At 33.0% G+C, this 24,632-nt stretch overlaps 1 protein-coding gene across 1 annotated transcript in view; it reads left to right on the top strand.

Moving 5' to 3' along the window:
* The first annotated feature begins 1,225 nt into the window (after nt 1-1,225).
* LOC144443691 (neuronal acetylcholine receptor subunit alpha-10-like) overlaps nt 1,226-24,632 on the top strand; it is a 31,081-nt gene continuing 7,674 nt past the window's right edge. Inside the window, exon 1 of the mRNA XM_078133229.1 lies at nt 1,226-1,303. Coding sequence (XP_077989355.1) covers nt 1,243-1,303 — 61 coding nt within the window. The 5' untranslated portion in view covers nt 1,226-1,242. The remainder of the gene's footprint in view (nt 1,304-24,632) is intronic.

The following is a 24,632-nucleotide window of genomic DNA, read 5'->3' on the forward strand; positions in this document are numbered from 1 at the left end:
CCTAGCCATGGTGTTTCAAAATTGCAGTTGTTGGATGCATTAATAATATTCAGCAAATCTTGTTGTGGTACAAAAAAAAAACTTATTACGCAGCCTCCGATTTCATTTGCAGTTATTTATAATTTAATAACCAAACTATTTTATCTCTGGCTTCCCTCTCACAAATGATCAACTATCAAATTGACTGACCACCGACCTGAATGTGTAACAAAAACAGTGTACAACATAGAAATACAATGGATGTGGAGAAATGGCCATGCATTCATTACACAACCCTTGTATATGTCATCACATCTTTGGATTTCATATTAGACAGATATTGTTACCATGTGTGTTAATTAAATGTAATTTTGAAAGTTTTTTATTTTGGAAATCGTGACTACACAGATGTTAATTCATTTCACATGTCTATAAATAAATCATGCATAATGTACAATGAAATGATCACGGAACGACGCGACTGTCACAATCCTAATGAAGTAAAGGCAACCTGTGACATGAGCGCCATAGTTTCTTAAAAGATGTCGAAGAATTTGACGTAAGCGTCAGACACACCAGCGACTTGCAATCTTTGTCAACGAACTGTTCTAATTTCGTGTATGGATTCACTTTTGGGTGACTAGGCCTAATCAGAACTGCATCTCATTGTAACGTCATGACAACGTTTTTCTTATTAAGCAATATATCGTCAGTAATACACATCGTACCAAAATTTATATATTATTACACACTGCCTGAATCTTCATGGAAATGATACCTTTGTGTCCTTGAAAACACAATCTGGAACACTGTTTTATCTACACACAATACAGTTAAGATCACCAATGAATTATACTGGTCCCACCTTTTATTTATAACAACAAAATAGAATATTTTTGGATAGCAAGACTTTGCACTAGTCTAATAGCATTGTACATTTATGTCATCGTAAATTCTCATTCAATATTGGACACAGATGTATTATCTACTTTATATCTCGACTGCAAATGCTACCCTTCATCATAAACAATACGTTGTTATAAACTAAATATGCATCATTTGTGGGAATAGGCAGAGCGGGTACAAACTGCGTTTACATGATGAATAGAATGATCTCCCGACTCATACAGATCAGTAAAGCCACGAATATTGCAGTGGCTATTAATAGAAGAGGCACCCCCGTATACAGACCGAACGTATGCACTCCCCAGGTTGACGAAATTGAAGATCATTTGCAGTCTCCTCAGTGAACCGTTATACATCATGGGAGTCGCACCGTTCAGGACAGCGCTGTTACTCGCCGGCGTATTTCTGCAGCAAATAAGTAAGTAGTGAATGATCAATTGATATTTATCAACTAGACATAATATCTGTTAATATGATCGTCAATGTACGTATATATTACTACTTACTCTAAAGTCTCGGGATTGGATGTATCCACAATTGTATTGTTATTCAGAAGTGGAGATATCGTGCGATGCTACTGTAACACGGACATTATACCACATTGTTGTAGAATATTTGACCCAAAGCAGGTTGAAGCAACATATTCATTTTATACACAATCACAATAACTACAAGCACTACTGAATATTTGAATGTTATTTACAACGATGAATTTAGGATTACTACCCCAGTTTTAACAGCATTGCCATCTGAATACCTTCGTTAACGCGTTAACCAGCCTTCATTTTATCTACATAGCAAAGTCAAAGAGACAGATATTCATCTTTATTTCAATATAGATTTGACTTTCAATTGATACCATCAAGTACACAAAATCTCATCTCCGAGTCTCTATCTTTAGTGATCGGGTGGTGATGACCAAGCGACTGTTGGTAGTTTCTAGAATGTTAAAAGGGATCCAATGTCACTTTTCCAGAGTTAAATGTTAATTTTAATGAAAGCTAAAAGAACTTATTACCATTTTCAAGGATTACCGCACCTGTTTGTGTAATTGTACTAATATACATATTATTATGTTAATTTATAATCAGGACAATAATGCAATGTGAATTTTTGGTTCATATCATTGAAAACCCGAATTTGATAGACCGTTATATAACCATTTCATACACTATTTGATTAAAACAAATACAACATAAACGGAAATAGAGAGCAAATGGAACAGAATTAATTCGCCAAAGATGGTAAAAGCATAATGACTAGCGCTGTTAAAAGAATGAAAATCCTACGAGGGATTTCAAAAGGTGGCGTTTTAGTTTCTTTAAGCGTTTCAAGTATGGAATATTGTACATATAACTTGTACATAGAAGATATACCTATCTACCTTTCAAATTGCTTTGCTGAATTTGGTTTAAACTGGTCTTTAAAGGCTTTTGTACCTATATTTGGTAAGACTTGAGAGTTTTGGGTCCAATACATCCATTTTACACCCTTATCTGATCAGAACAAACTGATCAGAAGAAAATTGCTATGTAGATAAAATGAGTGTTAGGCTATAGGGACTTTATCCAACAGTATGCATGATTGCTCTCATATAGGATGCTTGGAAAATTTTCCCTCAGGTGAACCTAATAAATAAATGTGTGTAACAAACGATTTATCATGGCTAGAAATGCAAAGAAAATACGTGAAGAAAACTGGCACGGTTACAATTCTTATAATGAGGAATATCTATCTACATATCGATCTGTCACATTGTTAAATAGTGATGCAGCTGAGAACCTTGTGTTCCTCGCCATTTTCGTTTGGTGACGCTCACAAAGGTCATTCTGTTTCAAACTCAACCTCCTTGTCAGATTCGAAGGCAATTCTGTTCATAATATATGATAAGCAGATAGACTGATAACTCTATATGTACGTTTCCAGAGAGATGGTTATATTAAAACTGACATATATACAATTGTTCACTGGAGTTCTAAGAAGGTACACATTCGAACGTCTCGGACACGTAGGCATATAGTGAGAAGATGCTGCTAGGACTCTATTAAAAGTGAACTTCGCACCCTACAGGTCTGCTTTACCTACGTTATTTGTACCCCTCTTTTGCACATGTTAAATGTCCAATAAAATCTGATTCCGAAATCATGAACGGTATCAAAATACTATTGTAAATACACATCGTCGTCGTTATGGTGTTAATAATATTCTTCCATACATGTGATAGCAACCCACTCGAAGCTACCTATCACACCATCGCTTGTAGACGGCAGTGACCATTTATTAAAGACTATTCCTTTTTATCATAATCACATTGGCACTTCTTTCCATGATGATTAATGTGAACATCGTTGCGTTCCAGTCCCATATCACTAAGATTAATTTTTACTATGAATGTCACCAGGGACGATATTGTCATGGGTGTATGATCATTGTTATAAAGAATTATTTAGGTCATTCTTAACCTTTCTGAAATCAATATTTATGATTTCCCTGAAAGTGTCTGTCTGCTTGCATTGATATTTAGAAGGCACACAACATATATGAAATGTAATGGAATTACATTTAATCATATCCTTGCAATATCAGCAAATTGTCATTTCTAAGGTCATCTTTGGTCAAGATAGCTCTCTTTGACAGATTGGTTTAAGTGTCTTACATGACTGGGTGGGGTGGGCAATATAATTATTCAAGCGAGATATGACACGTGGCAATGTATATGCTAGTAATTGTCTGGGATATTTCAGGAATGGTCGTATTACTAACTTCTTCATCGTTAGGTAATACTCATCTTGCTTCGGTGATTTACAAGTATATAAGTTAGTCATATAATTCCTTTCACAATTTTTATCATTGATCAATATTTTGATTGCTCTTAAACATGCGCCTGGGACCCTATTTTGCATATGACTGACTGTATGTTTGGAGGTGGAGAACTTGTGATGACTCACTGGCAAGTAATCACCAAAATATAAACGTTCCCTGTATCTGGGTTTTTCACATGCAAATGCCGCATGTTTGAATAATCCTGAATGACACACAATCTAAGCTGCTGTTTGCAGGGGAATTTGACTCATTTGGAAGGTTCTTTTCATTCTATGAAACAAACAGACTGATTTTCAACTAATCTGTGTATCAAGTTACCATCCTACGACATTCACAAACAATTTGTACATGATGCATGACCTGTGTGTTTCTCGGAGCACATAAAAAATGGTGAAAACAAGACCCAGAAGCTAGTGCTCTGTACAGCAGTTTGAATTTCCCGCAGTTGCATAGATTAGCCATAATCCTCTTTATATAGGGCAGTTGTGTCTTTAACTCACAATCAAAATACTTGTTGTGACTAAATATGCAAATATATTGAATAGTGAGTTGTTTTTAATAAATAACGACAATAAACATTTATTATGATAATGTTAAATTCATGAAAACTTGTTAAATTCATAAAAAAATCGGTTAATATCTTATATTAATTTTATTAAGTCTGTCCGTGTAATGGTCTTGTCGACAACTAGCAACGGCAAACAACCTTGTAATTTATTTTTATGCTTATCTATTATACTGTACTTGAATTCTTCTATATGTGACAGCTGAAAGTGTAATGACCGGGTATTACGATATATAATTTGTTTTGAAGGACTTTGCGATGTTTACCACGAAGTGCATATTTTCATAAAGAACACACAAAAGCAAAGTTATTTTGATCTCTAAATGAGAAATAAAATTCCAATTATATTCATAAAACGTACAGGAAAAAGTTATTTTGAGAAAAAGTCCGTGATAAAAACAAAGCAAATCATTATCAAATTTGACAAGAAGAAAGAAATTGATAAAGTATGCAGTTTTCAGTTGTACGAAATTCACTTTGCCTTAGGCCTGATGATCGCTGAGGAAGAGTGACACTCCGAGTAAGGACTCATAACATCCTCATCTTTTGTATTAAGTCTATAATGCTCTGCTGCTATTATTGCCTCGAGCACTGTTCTCTCTAGTAAGACACTTATATGAGTACACACACAATATATATATATATATATATATATATATATATATATATATATATATATATATATATATATATATATATATATATATATATATATATACACACACATGAATGCAAGTATCTCGCTGGAGAGAACAGTGCTCGATGCAAATATTAGTAGCAGAGCAGTATAGACTTAATTCAAAAGAAGAAGGATGTAATAAGCTGTTACTCAGAGATTCACTCTTCGAGTGATCTTCAGACGACTAAATTGGGATTGTCAAGGTCGATACACATACACTTATAAAGAACATATTCTATGTATCGACTAATTACATCCTTGTTCTTTTGAATTAAGTATATATATATATATATATATATATATATATATATATATATATATATATATATATGTATGTATATATATATTAGTATTGGTATGAAGAAATGAGGATTAAATAGGCACCATGGCTTGATAGAAGTACTGATATGATATCGTTGACGTGGCAATCCTTGACTTTATTTCCAGAGTGTGATCTCCGACCTAAGTCTGGCACCCACATTAAGGACCTCGAGGTGTTTACGGGTTAAATATTCAAATCTAAGGCTGCAATATCATCACCATTTACTCTAATCATACACCTGGCTCGTTTGTTTTAACAAGAATTCAATTACACTCTTATGCATACTTAATGAGTGTCCCAGAATATGAAACACAACGACGCCACAACTCGTTATGTGATTGCATGTCTGGACGTGCAAAGCATTGCCCATTTTGTTTACAACCAAGGCAATTTTCAACAAGAAAAAACATCGATAATTATTTAATATGGTGTTTTTTTGTACAGACAAATGAATTGAAGAATAGACAACCATCATAACTATTCGTGCGCCTAACTTATTTCATTACGTCACAAAATTTGATGCAATTACACAATCTCGAATATCATTAAAATCTCTTTGATCATTATAATGTTAATTAAAGTATGTTGTTTAAGTATCGACAGTATATTCTATGTTCTGACACTTACTTAGTTTATATTTTGCCAAATTTTAAAATTGCAAGATAATTACACGTTACTGACAATATGTTAAAAACATTTATTTTTTTCATGCTAAAATAATAACATTATCAAAATAACACAACTGACAATGTTACAAAATGTTTGCCTGCTGATATTAGTTACAACATGCTACATGGACACCCACAAGGTACAATGGATAACTATTCGAATACTTTGGAGGAAATGATAGATTACATTTACATGGCCATTTGGTAGAAGATTTTTGTCACAACTGAGTGATAAAAATGACAATTTCAACTGAGAAAGGACAGCAATACATATCATATAGCAGTTAAAATGTAGTTATGCACAATTTATGATGTTCTCATATGTGAAAATGGCACATTCTTTGTTTGAATCCCGCTGTGGCATATTACAGTGACTGCCCCATTTATCTACTAGTTGCAATTGACTGATGAAAAGGGTTAAGAGGGCAAAAATATGGTGTAATTGCATGAAAGATACATAATTTTATGGTTACATGTATTCATATATCATGACATCATGGCGACATGACTTGATCCTTGACTGGTAAAGTATCTTTGTTATAATTTGCTATTATTAAGTTATCCTAACCCGTTTCATGTCTTTTCTTATCAACATTAGTACCCCAAGCTCTCAGATGTAACTGGTCATTCCATCACATACTACAAATGGTAGTAAATTAAAAATAAAGAATGGCAGTATACGAAATGGTAGCAATATAACAATTTGCGGTTATACATAAAATGTAGGGATGGAATGTAAACATTATAAAGTATCCTACTATTATACGACCATCTTTATCAATTGCTGTAGTATTAATACCATTAAAACCCTATAAAATATTAAAACTTGTTCTTTTCTAACATAGTCCAGATAAATATCCATAAATAGTGCAGAGCAGATACCGTTTTCACTGCCGTGCACTTTGCACCTGCTAATAATTACACCAAACGATATAAATATGAAATGAAAATAGCAATTCACGCCATGTTAGAAATTGAAACCCAACAATATAAAGCCGTGTAGAGTTAAAGGGAAAACGGAAAACATTGCATTTAGAGAACTCCCTTTGGGAATTTTTCAAGTATGGGAAATATTTGTTGATAGCTTAGTTTCCGAAACACTATGTTTTATTTCAATCCTATATTTAGGAATGACTGTTCCTTTTTTGTTTTGTTTTCACTTTACATAGATGAACGGCTTGCAAAAGTTATCCAGCTGGTGTTAAAACAATATTAAAGGACAGTAGGGCATGCATTTAGATCTAGACGTTCTGCATTTCCTTTACTTAACATGTAACATGCAAGGGATTTTGTTGAATATTACCATTTATTTGTATAATATTTTTATGCAACTTGGCATCATAAAAGTTGTTCTTTAAAAAAAAAAGGTTCAGAGCACATTTGAATACTCCTGAATAAAGGAACGAAGGGGTATCACTTTCATATTACAATGTGACTAATATATCAAAAGTTGAAACAAATTCAGCATGAATTTCATGTGAAAAGATACAAAAATACAATCATTTGTACCTTTATTTAACAATTAGAATGTTAGTTATATGTTAAGCACGAACTATTGACATGAAGGTTTCTGCACAGTGCAATAATGATACCCTTATGAATAGGAGTAAATGATGGGAGTATAGATATAGCTGGATACAGCTGGAAGAGGAGTAAATGATGCATAGTTTGTTTAATCTCCCGCTGATAATGTTTTTAGATATACTACACGCAACGATGATTGAAAATGTTATCTCGTAATCAAAATCCAATCCACATTAAATCATTTTTGAAAGTTGTGCCTGTTATCTCGAATGAGGTCAGTGAAACATTACGAAGACGAGTATATATGATGAAATCGACAAGGAGATAATTATCAGCATTATTAATTTGACGGATCACCCCCTGTATGAAACACGATTGACTTCTTTTCGTGTGTACAGCAATCACTACAGTATTACTCTTAATGAATGGCCTGATATATTATGTATTATGTGTTGAAAAGGAAGACCATTTCTATCAAAGATTTATACACATTGGTCACAACAAACTTGTAACAGTTGAACATAGATGTTCTAAATTAGTTTTACATTCAAAAGGTTTTCAATACAATACAATACAATACAATACAATACAATTATACAATACAATACAAAACAATAGAATACAATACAATACAATATAAATGTCTATACGTGTGTAAAGTCTAGTTAAAAATTGTGGAGGATATTTTGAAATACGAATTTCTTTAAGTTCGTTGTTTGAAACACAAACTGTACCATAAACTAAATTACGACATTTTTGTCTCGATGTATTATGATAATAATTGCCATTTATTTACAGGCAAAAGCGCGTCATCAATACCAATCACAGGGTTAGTCAAACAAACATGTTATTTGTTTAAGCACTGCATACTGCAATTATTTACTACTGAGCGTCAAAGTGCTAAAAGTTAGATACAGTAAATCCCAATGATGGGTGGATATTCATAAGTTTATCATGCAATATATAAAAGTGATTCAATGTAAACTTCTGAATTGATTTAACGTCATTTTTAGAAGCATGATATGAATTATCGAGTTGTGTACAGTGCCATATATTACAAATTTAAAAAATATTGCCGTGAGCAAGAAACTCTCACAACTATATCACTTTTGTTTGTTCAACCATGCAAAGAAATGGTATAGGTAATAAATATTTTAATTCTTTTCTTAACTTTATTATGTTCTCTCAGGCCTTTCCACAGCTTAATTGTATTTTTCATGACTTTTTATTGCTATAAATGAAGTATTAATGGAAACGAAACAAACACATTCCCAAATAGTTGTCTCTCAAATGGAACTGCAAACACATTATCGGATGCAATGTTTAAAACCTCAAAACACCTGTCCTATTTTCCATTCATTTCTTTTATTTCTAGCATTCTGAGACTGTGATACCCAATGGGGGAAGGAATCTTTTACCATAGTAACATTTAAAATAGGCAAACTGAAATTACAAAATAATGCAATTACTTTATTTTCATACTGTATTGTATTAATATTATTCATTTGAGTCTTTTTTCACTTTGTGTTTGATTTTCTTTATATACTACGCCTTCTATAAAATTGTGTAATTTTATATTCACTGTATATCCAAGGTAACTATTAATATGCCCTATCACAGCTGTTTATCATCTAATCTCACAATACGTTCAAAATTACTTGATTGATCAGTGACACTGTTTTCAATTAATCAATCAATGAGATGCAATGCCTTGATACGAATATATCAAAAGGGCACAAACTGAGTTTATATGTTTTGGATCGTAATTATAGTTGTATATTTAAAAGGTATTCACATTGTACTATTTACTGAAGCATGCTTTATCATCATTTGCAAGTGACTACACAGACTGAACTCAATCCTGATATTGAGATACAAGTTATAAATAAACCGATGACGTAATTTATTATACGTATCAAATATCAAGGAAATCCCTACTGTGCAATCAACCGTTCTAACAACACTATAATGAAAATTATAATAGAAAACATACATCAACATTATCATTATACTAGAATAGTGCAATCGGGGTCATTTTAGTGACCAGCTTATAAGCACAGCTTGTGTCGCTTTAATAAAAGAGACGGGGCGGGGAGGGGGCCTTTCTTTGCTTTATCATAGAATATACGTCAATAGTTTTTTTCGACAGCCTTCCAAGTCATTTAAATTTTGAAATGCACAGATTCCATATATTTTGAATGTAAAATGATTATTCTTAAAATCAATTTTGTATTTATCAAGATCTACACAACAAAACATGAATATAAAAGACCATCAAATGTACATGTCCCTCTATATTCATGTAACAGTTGATATTTAAAGACAAATAATGTGAATGACAAATAGGCAATACCATAGTGGTGGCGAGGTTCTATCGTGACTGACTGCACGCTTAAAAAAGATTTTAAACGCTCATTTTGTAACAGTGAATTAAATACGAGTGAGTGTATTTTATTCAAGAATAAATTTATAGATTTTCATTACAATAACAAAAATAGCTTGGTAATAAAGCTCATCATTGGCTAAATGATAATTGATATTGCATTCCTTTCCATTTTAATATCAAGGTTATTATGTTATCCAATTCTACACAAGTAAGATCTTTTAGAAGAACACAACGTTACCATATCATTACAAAAATGAAATATGTATATACAAAAACTTAGAATAATAATACATGCAGACTTGATGTCTTCTTCTATGACTAGCTATCTTCAACATCCTGAAGATTTTGCAAGTGAGTGCGCAGTAGAAAAGTGAAAAATAGAATGAGGAAGTGTGACTCTAGTAAATATATAAATGAAATTGGTAAGTAAGTAAAGTAAATATATAAATAAATTATTAAGTAAATACATATTATTTACCATTATTTTCGAACAGGACTGTTGTTATAAGATCAAAAATTGACAAAATTGAAATATGTACACTATGGTGGTTGCCTTAATCTACTACATGTGAATGTCAAATGCTTTCATACATATATTATTTATAACATATTAAAATTGCCTACATGAATAACAAATTTTCATGTATAATGGTGATCTGCCCGCTGCAATACCAAAATCGAACAATATGTTGTGTATACCATACAAGCTACAACAACCCACAACAACAACAACAACAAAGAAAACAAAATGTCTCCAATAATTAGTTTCTCAGACCATTGGCTTCATAGGACGTATAATCATTGACGACTTGTCAAATGTTCTGGTAATCGCAAACTTAGTAAAAGTCTGATAACACCTAATCTTCGTAGTAGATGGTCGCCCTGGCAAGCATTGTATTCTCTCAGCATGCGAACGCCGTATGTCAAATTCAGTACTTGTCGCCATGCCTCATTACCTGTAACCTTGAGGAAAGATAACCCTAAAATAGTAAATCACCTGTTGACGTTCGAGTTTGTTTATACAAATGTCATGTTTCCACACTCAGTCAACTCGTTCGCAACCGTTTCACTTTACATGATCAACATATGTGACGTATTCAACCAAAGAGCATATGTGCATGGACAACCATGAAATATACTAAATTGTGTGTATTACAGTGTTCGCAGACTGCGTGGAGAGAATGCTTGCTAGCTCGGTCATCCAGCCTGCTTAACATGCTAATTATAGCCACGAAAGTAACAGGCCCAATATATCTTTAGCAGATTCACTACAGGTGTTGCAAATTGGAATATTAAAGTGGCCCTATTGTTCACTAGAGCATGTAATGATTTGAAAACCGAAGTCAGTGGCACCAAACCTTTATTGATCTTAATTTGTCAACCCAAAACATTTAATATGGGACTGGGAATGAAGTGATTGGAGAAAAAGATTATTGTTCAGGATTAGCTGTCTAGATTTGCCAGTCAAGGAAACTACACGATGTAGATGCATTGCAAGCAATTATAAAAAAAATATGTCAAAATTTATGGAAGGATAAGTAAAGATCACCATGGATTGTTACTTTATTTAGTCTATAAATGTGTCTGGTCAGCTGTACAGTTGTGGAAAGGCCGTAAATAGAATGTGTTCATTATAATGTATTTCATACGGTATTTTAAGGTATTGTATTGAACATATGTTATCTAGGGTGTGGTGAGGACAACATCTGTATAATCAATAAAGTCATTTCATGTACAAATCCTGAAAGTTTTGAAAAATAAAACCATGATAAAGAGACTTAGGGGACAGATAGTTCTTAGAGCTAACATTTTGTAGTAAACACTAGAAAATTTGTCTCTATATCTTTTTACCAATATGATATTTGCGTGTTATCTGAATAATATCCAAGAGAGTGGAGGCAGATGGACTATACTTCTCTCCGCAAAAAACTCAAAATATGGTTTCATCAATTAACCTCAGTAGCATTAATATGAGTTTAATGGCAGAATCGTGACAAACATTTTAAATGCATAGTTGTGTGGTAAGGATAGATCTAACGCCAGTGAAACAGTTTTATTGCCCTTGACTTTAGTCCTTTGTTCTGAATCCATTGTTCCACATTATATTATAGCATTACCAATTCCAGTGAATTTTGTGACGTCATCGCTGTACATTATTACTGATAATGTACTCCGTTATTGGGCATCGCGGCCCCGGAACGAGCATAACAATACAAGCTTATTTGTTCTGTTTCGTCATACGACTAGGTATCTTTTCGAAATGTATGTTGTTACTTATGATTGTCATTTCCACTGTTTAAAAATACAACGCATTCATGAAACAAATTTGTGTTCACAGCAGTTCATTGAAGTGTATATGTGTGTGTACGTACGTGTTACGTACGTGTGTCGCTATGATTAGTATTCAGCTTCCGGGCCGAACATGGCAGACGATGTTCAGCGCTGTGTATATTATACATTGTTTTGCGTTTCTCGGTCTACAAATTCACTGGAATTGGCAAAACTATAAAATAATAACAATAATGTATGCCCTCCCAGTCCATAATGGACTCAAGCAAACTTTGCACTCCATAATGGGCTCGGCTGTCGCCTCGCCCATTATGTCGTTCAAAGTTTGCTTGAGTCCATTATGGGCTGGGAGGGCGTACATTATTGTTTAAATAATAGCATATTCAGATATGGCTTTCAAGATCATTTTCATTACTAATGATTTTCATTACAAGGTAATATCTTTTTAAATGTGCATTTACTGTTTGATAAATATTTAATGCGATAATTGTGGGTCCAACTTTCTGAAGGTGTGAGTCATACAAAGCTTGGGAGAGAAACAAACGTTCGTGTTGAAACAAGATTAATGTATTAACAGGTGTGAATAGTAGCTCAAGTATTTATGTTGTTCGGACTGTTGGTTTATCGAACATTTACATGCATCTTTTCATAGTTGTAACCCGAGTGTTGTACTTCACTGAAAATGGAAGATGGTTGGTATTCAGGAATAATATCATCTGATGTTTTTAAGTGTTTTTATTGAAAGCGATAGAATATGTACGCTTTCCTTCTCAATATCCAGATATTTAGATAAGGGCTTGAAATACCTGGTATAGGGTCGAATCCAACACTGTTTTAGACTAAATTCATGCAAATATAGTTATACTTATACCCCGGCATTGGCATTACATATTCACCTATAGGTGTCAATTATCACAATTTACTCGGGACAAAATCGACGAGAAGCTTATGGAAAGGATTACCCATTGAATGAGCCGGTAAAGTATGAGATAGATTTGTGAAAATATAGAGTACTAGTATTTAAATGTGATATGTACAAACACAGGGTTATTATAGTCATCGTATTGACCTATGTTGTTGTCTGTGTTATATTTATCAAAGTCCAAGGATTTCCATGATATTGTCTTATGTAAGATAATAAACCTCTCTTCATAAGAAGCAATTGACATGCAGATTACTTAGACTTCGATGATACATATGTGCTAGAGTGAGTGTATAAATAGCCTGGAACATGCTTACCTGGACAAACGCTGTCAGTATTGTTATGGTACAGAATGGAAGAAAAAAAACCAGTGAATATGGGAATGATTGATCAGTGTATAAGTACATTCCCCGTCTGTTGATTGAGATTAGCCAGGGTACGAAAAGGATAGAAATTGATATTCTACGTCGCGCTACCTTTTGGCGTACTTTTTCAGTTTGCATATGTATTTTGCATATGTATTTTACCATATGAATTATGGTAAAATTATATTTCACATTACTCTAGGATTAAAATGTAAAATGCACTTTAAACATAAAGCTGACACAGTTTGACCACATTATTATTATTCCCAAATAATTTTCTTTATGCGGCTGGAAAATGATTCTGCCACTAGCTGTCTTCGACTTGCAGTGGCAAGGCCCCTTAGGTCACTCGTATTTCTCATGGTTGAACGAAAAATAATATTGGGGAATAATACTGTATTACCATAACGAGAAAACGGCGTGTGTGTGCCACTGTGTCTGTTTACTTTCATCTCTGATGTTAACATGCGTACTCCCGACTATCTCTGCACTCCTGAATCAATGTCTGACTCATTAAAGACGAGAAATATTACTTGAGCTATCGAGGTCATAGCGTACATCTTTTGATCGTATAATAATGAATATATTCGATTTATGTTAATGAGTGTTTTCATTATTTCAGTATTGTAAACCAATTGATCCCTACGTATTATTATCATGTCAAGATCTTTGTGGGCTTGGCTCACTACTTTTACGAAGTGAATTTATTTCATCATTTTAGGGGTAGACATAATGAAATACGAAAGGAATTGTCATTTTTTTCAGAAGTTGATACATGTTTTAGCAAGCTATCTTTACATTCTCTTAGGCCCAAATGTAACTGTTTTGTTTCTTGTATGCAAACCGCGAACTTCAACTTCTAACATATAAGGATTTATAGCTCATATTTGGCCAGGGACGACATTCTAGATAGCCTTAATTATGGAAAATTAATGATGGAGGATCATATTCAGTATTAGGATATTTTAATTACAATGTTCCATCACTTGGGAAAACGTCTTGTACTCTTAACCCGACTGCCAGACTGTCTAAATAAGTAATTACATAAATAAATCATCACAGAGTGAATAGATGTGATGTTAATTAACTTTACGTTTACACAGTATTAAGTACAAAGTACGTTCATCAGCTTGTGTTTACATTACGACACATTAAATGTACTATTGTTCCGTTCGTTTTGATTCCGACATTACATTCTACATACAATGTTAAACTTGTATTAGGAATGTTAATGTACTATTTCATATATATTCTTCTGCACAGGGAATTGTTTTCTGTTAGCATAATTCCAAAAGTACAATAATTGACCTTGAGAGGGCAAACTAATGATGAAGTCGAACAATGTTTCAAAGGTGTGATTTCTCAATTATTTTATATGCTCATATCCGTTTGATCAGTCGTTAGACGTGTTTTTCATTTGGACCTTCGATACAATGTAACTATTTATCACATTTCAGCTCTTTTATCTATACATGATTAATGATCGATATGGAATTAACACTTCCGTTTTTAGTAGCTATCGTTGATGAATACATGTTTTTGGAATGCAAAGGTAACCGTTCCACGGAAATAGGTACCAGGAAAAATGGGCAAAAATATAGTTTTGCCATTCAGTCGGAAATATGATCTCAGCTTTTTACAGGTATAATAATCAATTGATCAATGTTAAGGGACGGGATTCAACATTTGGTGTGACAGCAATGATCAGTTGGCGCTGACAAAATTACAAATTAGTATTTTCTTATTACTTTACAGAAATGGTGAGCTATACAGTGTGTAAACGACAGTTGATTCCAAGGGTGTATTATTTCAGTCTTTAGATTCACCTAAATACAATTAGATTCGCCTACCATGCTTGTGCAGGGAAATAGATAAGTTAGGGGCGAGATAAATAGTTAAACGTAGGAAAATGAACGTAATGCTTTTAGTTTACGGGTGGGGTTTGAACTATTTCAGTTCTCATCCGACAAAAACGATTTTACTTTTAATTCACTCTGCTTTGAACCCCTAAATAAAAATGTTCTAAACAATGTCAGAAATGAAAGAATTTTCGCTATAATAATACAGGCATATCACTAAAATATATGTTGGGATAGAGGTCAAAATCCACAACCAAGAATCTTCAAATGCTATCAAATTTCTAAAATAGAGGAATACAGCTGTGGCATAGATGTAACGGTCACATAGATATACAACACACAGGTATATATCATATCGTATCGTATCGTATCGTATCGTATCGTATCATACCATACCATGCCATACCATGTCATGCCAGTATGTCAGCAATGATAATAGGACTAAAGCTCTAAACGGACGGGAACGAACATGTTTTGACAGCGTATACACAACCAGACCGCTATCTAGGGCGTGTAAGCCAGCAAAGTTCAGTCACGCAAAAAGAACTTCTATAGTCAACCACGTCTGTGTCGTTCGGTGAACTTAGACTAAAATTTGACGATTACTTTGACACACATTATGTGTATACTTGACTGTTGCGTGCATTGTTGCTTAAGTAATATAATTATATATATAACAAACAATAAATATTTCACTTAATTGATACATAAAGTTTTACATTAATTTTCAAAGACTGAAAGTTTTTCCCTTGATACTTTCCTAATTATACTTTGACAGCTCACGTATGTAATTAGTGCCTTATTTAGTACCATATATATGCCCGTAAATTACGTGAACCATTTCATCATGTCCAAAGATGGAAAGCGAGAAATGCATATCTTAATTATGAAAAATAATGAGTTTTCTGATCAAATTCAGGTTTTATTTATTTGAAAGCATTTTTGTCTCAAGTCTCAATAGACTAATCAATAAATGGAGCTAATACGACTTTAATAATTATTCTCCTCACACAAACAGTGAGCTAAATTTCATCATGTGGAAAATCAAGCGATGACTTCTCTGCAGAGTGGATAAGTACTTAAGCATTTCGAATATGAATCGATGCATTCTCGAACGAAGTGAACTTGAGAATTTTTCAAAGTCGTGCAACGCGTTTTATCTTGACAAATGAATACTGTTAATTGCCAGAAGTAGAAGAACAGATGTTATTATATCATCTCTTGGACAGCATAGTAGTGACATGATAATATATAACAAGATTTTCACAACAACGTTTAGATTTTCGTTAGAGAATATTTATGCTTATAAACAAACATATATTAAACAGTTAAAGGTGTACAGAAAAGTGCGTAACATATATGCGTATCTGTAAATGTATCGAGATTGATATTAAACTTTTCCACTATTTGGGAGGTAAGTGTTCGTTCGGTAATACTTTGAGGGCGTTTGAATTTATCTAGGGATTATGTTAAGCACTGAACATGTCAACTAGGCCAAATGAAAAACAATTGTGAGTTTCCGATAACCATCCTAAACATTTTTACATCCGAAAACAAGTGAAAAGTTTAATACTTCCATTTCTGTGTACATTGTTATGCTATAGTACCCTTGGTCAAGAATTCCTTTTTTAAAATCTCATTCCGGAGATACAGAGTGGAAGTTGAATTAATAAAGTACAAGCTTCATATTGTACTATTAGTCTACTTCACATATAGTCGTCTCCTTGATTTGTTTCACACCTCACCAAACTATCGCATGTCGAAGATTCTTGTCATAGAGTTGAAGCAATTTCTCAAAATAAAACAGACGTAATTACTAGGACACAAACATTTTTATTTTATTGTTGCCTTCTGATGAGCGACACTCAGTATCTGGGCAATTCTAATGGCATTTCAAAATTAAGGTTCATTGTCTATGACCTATGTAGATAGAATACCTTAGTGTTGATATTCACGTTTTCGCTTTTGAACCATTCCCAAAGTGGTGCTAAATTATCTATCAGAACATAGAAAGCATGCACAGTAGTTAACTGGTAGACAGGGTCATGTCCACACTGTACAATCAAGGTAAAGTCATATGACTTAACGGTAGGTCAAGCCAGCCGTCATCTATTCACCCTACATTATGTATGATTTAAGCCTGTTTTCAGATGTAAAGTTTATGGTTATTTACTCTTGCATGTTTATCATTTGTGTTAGTAGCAACAGATGACATATTAACAAAAGGTTTTAAACATTTGTGCATCAAGTTTTTGGGACAATATCTTAATTTATTTTAATTAACTTAAGATACCCCCCCCCCAAACACACACACACACACACACACACACACACACACACACACACACTCATTTCTTCACATCTCTGACATGTACATAGTTTTACGTTGTGTTTGATAAGCATGAGAGGTAGTACCACAGGAGGATGTCTGCTGTGCGTACAATCGAAGGATACATTAAATAATGCAAACACTCGCAATGATCAATCACTTTGACGACATCGTGCCAAACATTGCAGTTTTGAAGTGTATAGTTAAGACCCGACACCACATAACAATTATAATCAATGGATGCGTCCATCTCTATTACTATCTAAAGAAGTATTATTAATATTTCACACACTGTAAAATTGGTAACAGAATAATAGAATACAAATTATCAACATTTTACAAATATTGTCACTTAGGTTATCTAATTGATATGATCAGTAATATCTAAAAATGGCCGATTTCCTATTGATTTAATCACTAGACTGAAATCCCGCGAGTCTTTACGAGAATCTGAGAAGCACCAGGAGAAATCAAGTCTTGTAATTGGCTAGACATGATCAAAATGAACAATGTGCCAGCTATATCATGAAAAAAATTATATCAAGAATTCTCACAATCAAATTAGTTGTCGATTGTTTTGTATTTGTATATGATCTATTATGAGACCTGTACTACAAGCAAAATACTGAAAACTTTACTCTGATATCATGCTACAGAAACACTTGCACATATTGAAATCTAGGCCGTAATACATTTTTGTATGTTATGAAACAAAGCCCATTGCATGCAAGGAGAATGTTAATGAATGAAATTGCCTTGGGATAACAGATCAATTTCTCTGATATAGCTGGAAAACCATTAATTGGTCTTTGAAATTAAAGAGTGTCTGAATGTGATAACTCACGGCATCAGATGGATGGATACGGGACGTGTACTCATTAGTAAGTAATACCAACAAATAAATGTTGACATCTTAATTGGGTGGTTTCTTATCTTCTGAATTTTCATGTTTTCCGTGTTATGAGGAAATTGGGTAATACTGCATTTTGGAAATTTCCTTTCATGCCCTAAAGTGTAATTATTTTGCGTTGCTCATAACTTTATTTTAGTAACGTACGTACGTACGTAAATTTGCAATTTATAGCTAATTTGTGAATTTGAAGGTTTTTCGTTTAGATTACCAACGATTTCTCCGTACTTCGAAATCTTCTAAAATTAAAGAAAATACAGAGAGACATGTCGTATTCACAAATTAAGGTATATATCCTAAGACAACCTTGAGTAAACACTGTATAGTAGTGACGGGTTCGTGTATTTACATGTGTAAATGTTAAACTTGGCACAAAACAGAAACATTTTACATGATCTGTGTTTGACTTGTTTTAATTCATTTTGATATAATTATATGTTTATTTTAATTACTATATTATGCGATGTTGAAAAGCAATTTATGTCACCTTTCGATAAGTCAATTTCTAATTTAGTTATATACTTGTTTGTTTTATGGTCTAATTGACCAAGATTTGTTAAATTGCACCTGCGTTATCTTTTCATTAATTGTCAGTTACGAGAGTTCCATCACATATACATTTATATTATTTGTTAATTAATGTACACTGTGCCTCTTTCTGGCACGTATCCAAATGTATTGGAACATTACTCGTGGCAATTATATGAAATATGGTGAAATTGTGATTATAGTAATATATTATATCTGTAATGGCGTGAATTAATACTCGACAAATTCGTCATTCGGGCTACCCAATATTCTCCTAGCATCAGCGTCAATTCGAAATCTTAGCATTGTGTGTGTGTGTGTGTGTGTGTGTGTGTGTGTGTCTGTCTGTCTGTATGTATGTATGTATGAATAAATAAATATGTATGTATGTATATGTACGTACGTACGTACGTATGTACGTACGTACGTATGTATGTATGTATGTATGTATGTATGTACGTACGTACGTACGTACGTACGTACGTATGTATGTATGTATGTATGTATGTATGTATGTATGTATGTATGTATGTATGTATGTATGTATTATGTATGTGTGTATGTGTGTATGTATGTATGTATGTATGTATGTATGTATGTATGTATGTATGTATGTATGTATGTATGTACGTACGTATGTACGTTCGTACCTACGTACATTTTTTGCTGCATTATTAAAAGGTACTCGTAGTCTTCAAATTACTGAAGTATACTTAACAATCACTTGCAATTGACCGATAACTTATAAATGATTCGATGTCGTAATTTATCATATTTATACTAAACTCCCTACTATAAAATCAACTGTTCTGACAACGCTGAAGCCATAGATGTCATGCTTCGACATATCACTATGCTACTAGTCTTACTTGCGTAAAGTGCTTATAAAACCAGCTTGTCCCACTTAAAGGTGTGTATTATGGCATGATGTATACATTAATAGATGTACTCTCGACTTGATTTTCAGGACATTATTAATAATCAGTATTTTATTAATAATTCATATACTCGATTTAAACGAAATCTAATGCGTGATAGGATACATAATATGCTGTGTACAAAAAATGCAGGTTGACCTGAGGTATGAAACAATACATTAGGTCATGCAAAAACAACCAGTAACATTTCAAATTATGGTTTATTTTTGGTTTCTTTTACGAGCTTCTTAATTATTTACATACTGACATACTGAAACATGTGTCTCTGTGTCATGAATTCACCTGAAGCCCAGGCCAACATTTATATATAACTTGATGTCTATTTCAAAATGAACAATGCGTAAATGCGAATGATGTGATCACCCAGGTTTGCTGAACCGTCCTCTTGACAATATATACATCCATGACAATGGATACTATCACTAGAAGTGGGTCAGCCATACAGTAAACTTTAATAGCCCATTTTCAGATACAATATACTCTATCCCTTGAGAAACATGTACCCCACAGCGCTATACGTACGTACTATTTTGAGAGCAGTTAAAGTTTGTAAATATACCTGTTCCTAAGAATACTTCACTTAGAACTGTGCCACACTGTGCTATGACATATATAATTCCATCGATGCAGTTTGGTTGCTATCAAAACTAAACATCACAGAGATTATCGAAACGTTAATAGCTGTAACTTCCCATGTCAAACCATCATTACCCAATATTCGAAATATGCGTCACAAGCTCCATTTCACGTTCGGCCCATTGCATAAGATAATGACAATGTCTAATTGCAGTGTTATATCTCTATCTCTAGTAGGCATTGATCATTATATAGAAGGGAACATTTTGGAAGGATATAAACATAAAAACAATACTGTTAATTGGATACCTTCTGACCTGATCTTTTAATAGTCTTGTTAGAAATGTTGACCTATGATATTGATGAGTGCAGTGTGTTGGCAATGGGTAGAAAACTCTCTGATAAATGTATTGCACATCTAGCAATGGGTAGAAAACTCTCTGATAAATGTATTGCACATCTGATAAAGATTGTAAATCGTGAATGTGAGAGGTGATCTTCACTGTGACATTACAACATACTGTCATACAACCTACAGTGGGTCGATTTTATGTAGTAATCAAAAGAGTCTTAATTCATTATAGAAACATTCAAAAGCAGGTCTCAGGAGTAACGTAAATGTTAACTTCAAGAGGTCATCACAATCAACTTTGAGCATCTATTATTCATGACAAAGAGGAATGACATTCACTTTCCTATCAATTTTGTTCCGCATCTAAAATACAATCAATGTGAAACATCTAACATCACACTAACTAATTAATGTAATAGAAATATTGCAATGTACACACTTTACTTTCCTCCAGTAATCATGTAAAATGTATCGATTCGTAATAAATGTTTTTGATTTGACCGACTTAATGCATGAGTGTGTTTTCTTCAATTTGATGTGCTTGGCTAACGATTCACTATTATACCGAAAGTGTGTGTTGACATATAAAGAATACATCCTTATTTCTAATGATTTGACTATTACCTAAATATTTAACTACGTCTTAGCACAGTGTGATTATTCCATTAAAACCAATAGATAACTGATATAAATCAAAATTAAGAGAACCTGTTTAAAAATGAAAAATGAAATAGGAGTGAAGATAACATTGTAATATCATATATATATATATATATATATATATATATATATATATATATATATATATATATATATATATATATATATATATATATATATAATACATATAATTTCATTCTTCTTTCGCCAAGTAGAGTGCTCGATCACCTTGGAGAGCTATCATACATAATGTATGTATGATAGCTATTATGTATATATATATATATGTATATATATATATATATATATATATATATATATATATATATATATATATATATATATATATATATATATATATATAACTCGGTGAGTATCAATCTGCTAAGACAGTGCTCTATACCGCAGTGGCAGAGCGTAATAGTTTTGGTAGTACTGGAACTCTTTCTTGGGTGTAACTCGGAGTTTCAAGCATATTGCGATCATCAGATGATGATCGCAATATGCGTGAAACTCCGAGTTACACCCAAGAAAGAGTTCCAGTACTACCAAAACTATATATATATATATATATATATATATATATATATATATATATATATATATATATATATATATATATATATATATATATATATATATATATATATATATATACATACGTTACACCCTATCTGTGAAATTGCCCAATTCATGAAATGGGTAGATAACTTTGCCCAGTTCATGAAATAGTCAATCGTGTTGCCCAGGTTATGAAGTGGGTATGGTAAGATATGCCCAGTACATGAAATGAGCATCTTTTATATGACACACACAAAATAGAATAAAAATCGAACAACTTTATTATAATGTATTTACAAACTCATCACTTCACAATTCTTATTTTATTATAATTCAGTGTAGCTTGTGTTTTAATACAGTTCGATAATCAACACCCCAGTTCAAAGCTCTTGCCCCAAAAATTTAATTTCGCCCTTTTAGATCGTAATCTATACTCTCAATTGCATAAGGTACAATGTATATACCATTTCATGAACTGGGCAAAGTTACATTGCACATTTCATGAATTGGGCAGTTTCACGGACTGGATGTAACATATATATAATTGAATATATGTACTAAAATACTTGACCAGTTCATCGAATCCGACCTATATTGTCAAATAGACAGTCTTTCTAAATGTAGCTCTGATCAATAGTTTTACTGTCATGAGATTTCAAGATTTACAATAAAATTAACTGCTTATAGTTGTTAATGAAAAATTCCGGTAAATGTGTCGAGTAAGTGATTGACTCATAAATCAATCAATGTTCATGTAAATTGGAAAGTTCATGATGGTTTGATAGGGACTATCTATAATATCATAAATGTTTGCATATACATCAAGATTAGATTACAATTTGCTGTAAATATGTCAACTGTTAGGACGCTCTTAATAGCAATGTTATCATAAAGTGCTTCCTTTAGATTCAATCTCTACACTCACTTGTGCTGGCCATATTTGTATGATGTATAGACTTGATATGGACAATGAATGCATAAAGTCATTCTCAAGATCAAGTAAAGATACATCCATAACATTTACAATGGGAGGCTCTACCTTATTCCGTTTTAGTTAGTAAATGAAATTGAATGCGTAAGCTCTTATATCGACATTCAAGAGATATTGTACACATCATGCGTTGTGATAGAGAAAATAGTTGTCATTGTACACGAGATTACTGACAAATAAGTTTTTTGGTTTGTTGTATACACACGGTCATCTTATTTCCACTTTGTGAAAGTCTCATTTTAAACGTAATTATGTACTATACATCTTTCGATGTAAATTTACAAAGCAAGGTCATATGCCTATGTACCATGACTCATCATTTCATTATGTTTAAAAGTAATAGAATTGTTTGTAATATTTCACATTCAAGGACAAACTGACAATGAATATCATGGCAATTTATATGATTATGTGTTATGAATCAACAGCGTGTATAGCTAAATAGTTTTCAAATATTTGCATAACTGTACAATCATTTGGTTATATTAGTTAGCTGCACAGTTAGTAACAAATAATCAGATTTCTAGCCTAATTCAACCAGACAGAGTACAGCATTTCATTTAGAAGGAATCCTTATGTTGGAAATTTAAATGTTTGATCCATGGGTTATGTGTTTCAATGCTAATAGCCAAGAGAGAAGGGTCAAGATGGACATGTCAGTGTGTCAGCCCCTTACATCTATGCTTTGTCTCCTCTATAAGTGAATATGGTCTGGCCAATAGACCCACGAAGGCTGTCATTTGTACAATTTCAACTATGACGATGCATCAATGTTCTGTCAAGGTTGTTTAAGACTCTCTCGGGGTTACTGCCTTTCAGAAATATTGTGATCTTTTCTAAGAGAAAACCTACGAACGAATTATTAATGAACCACCGCGCCTCACCAGTGGAAATAATCTCCCACTGACATTTCTGCCTACGATATAGACTGATTTAAGAAATTCTATACAGAGTGATCTCCTGAGACATAGCAATTCGTTAAAACCATAATGAATATTTCATTCACATCCTGCGTTCTATATAGCTATCCCTCGATGTGTGTTACAAAATATTAATGTTGAGTAAATGAGAAGTGTGCAGTCTTTTTGTCACGCAAGCCAGACCATAAGGTGTGCAATTTATTGTAAATCGTTCCCCATAATCCGAAGGTGCGAATAATTTTTGTATTATTATTTAATTGCCGATTTGGAAATGTACATTAAAGATAATGAACGTCATGTTTACTACGATTCTTCCCTCGTGTTAAAACCATAGATGTATTACCACACTATACCATTACATGTACCTTCCCCTTTCCACTCGAGAAAACCTGTTATTGGTACAAATCTTACTTGATATATTTCAAGGTGTGTGTCAATACCTGAACTATGTCATCCCATGTCTATGGCTTCTATAAAAGCCAATCGTAAATCTTATTAAAATACCCAACAAATCTTGACGGTAAAAGAGCACACGTAGCTTCCATTTGAGGTTATCCATCACGATTTACAAATTGCTCAA

Source organism: Glandiceps talaboti, chromosome 12 (assembly GCF_964340395.1).
Source record: "Glandiceps talaboti chromosome 12, keGlaTala1.1, whole genome shotgun sequence".
In the NCBI taxonomy this organism is placed as follows: Eukaryota; Metazoa; Hemichordata; class Enteropneusta; family Spengelidae; genus Glandiceps; species Glandiceps talaboti.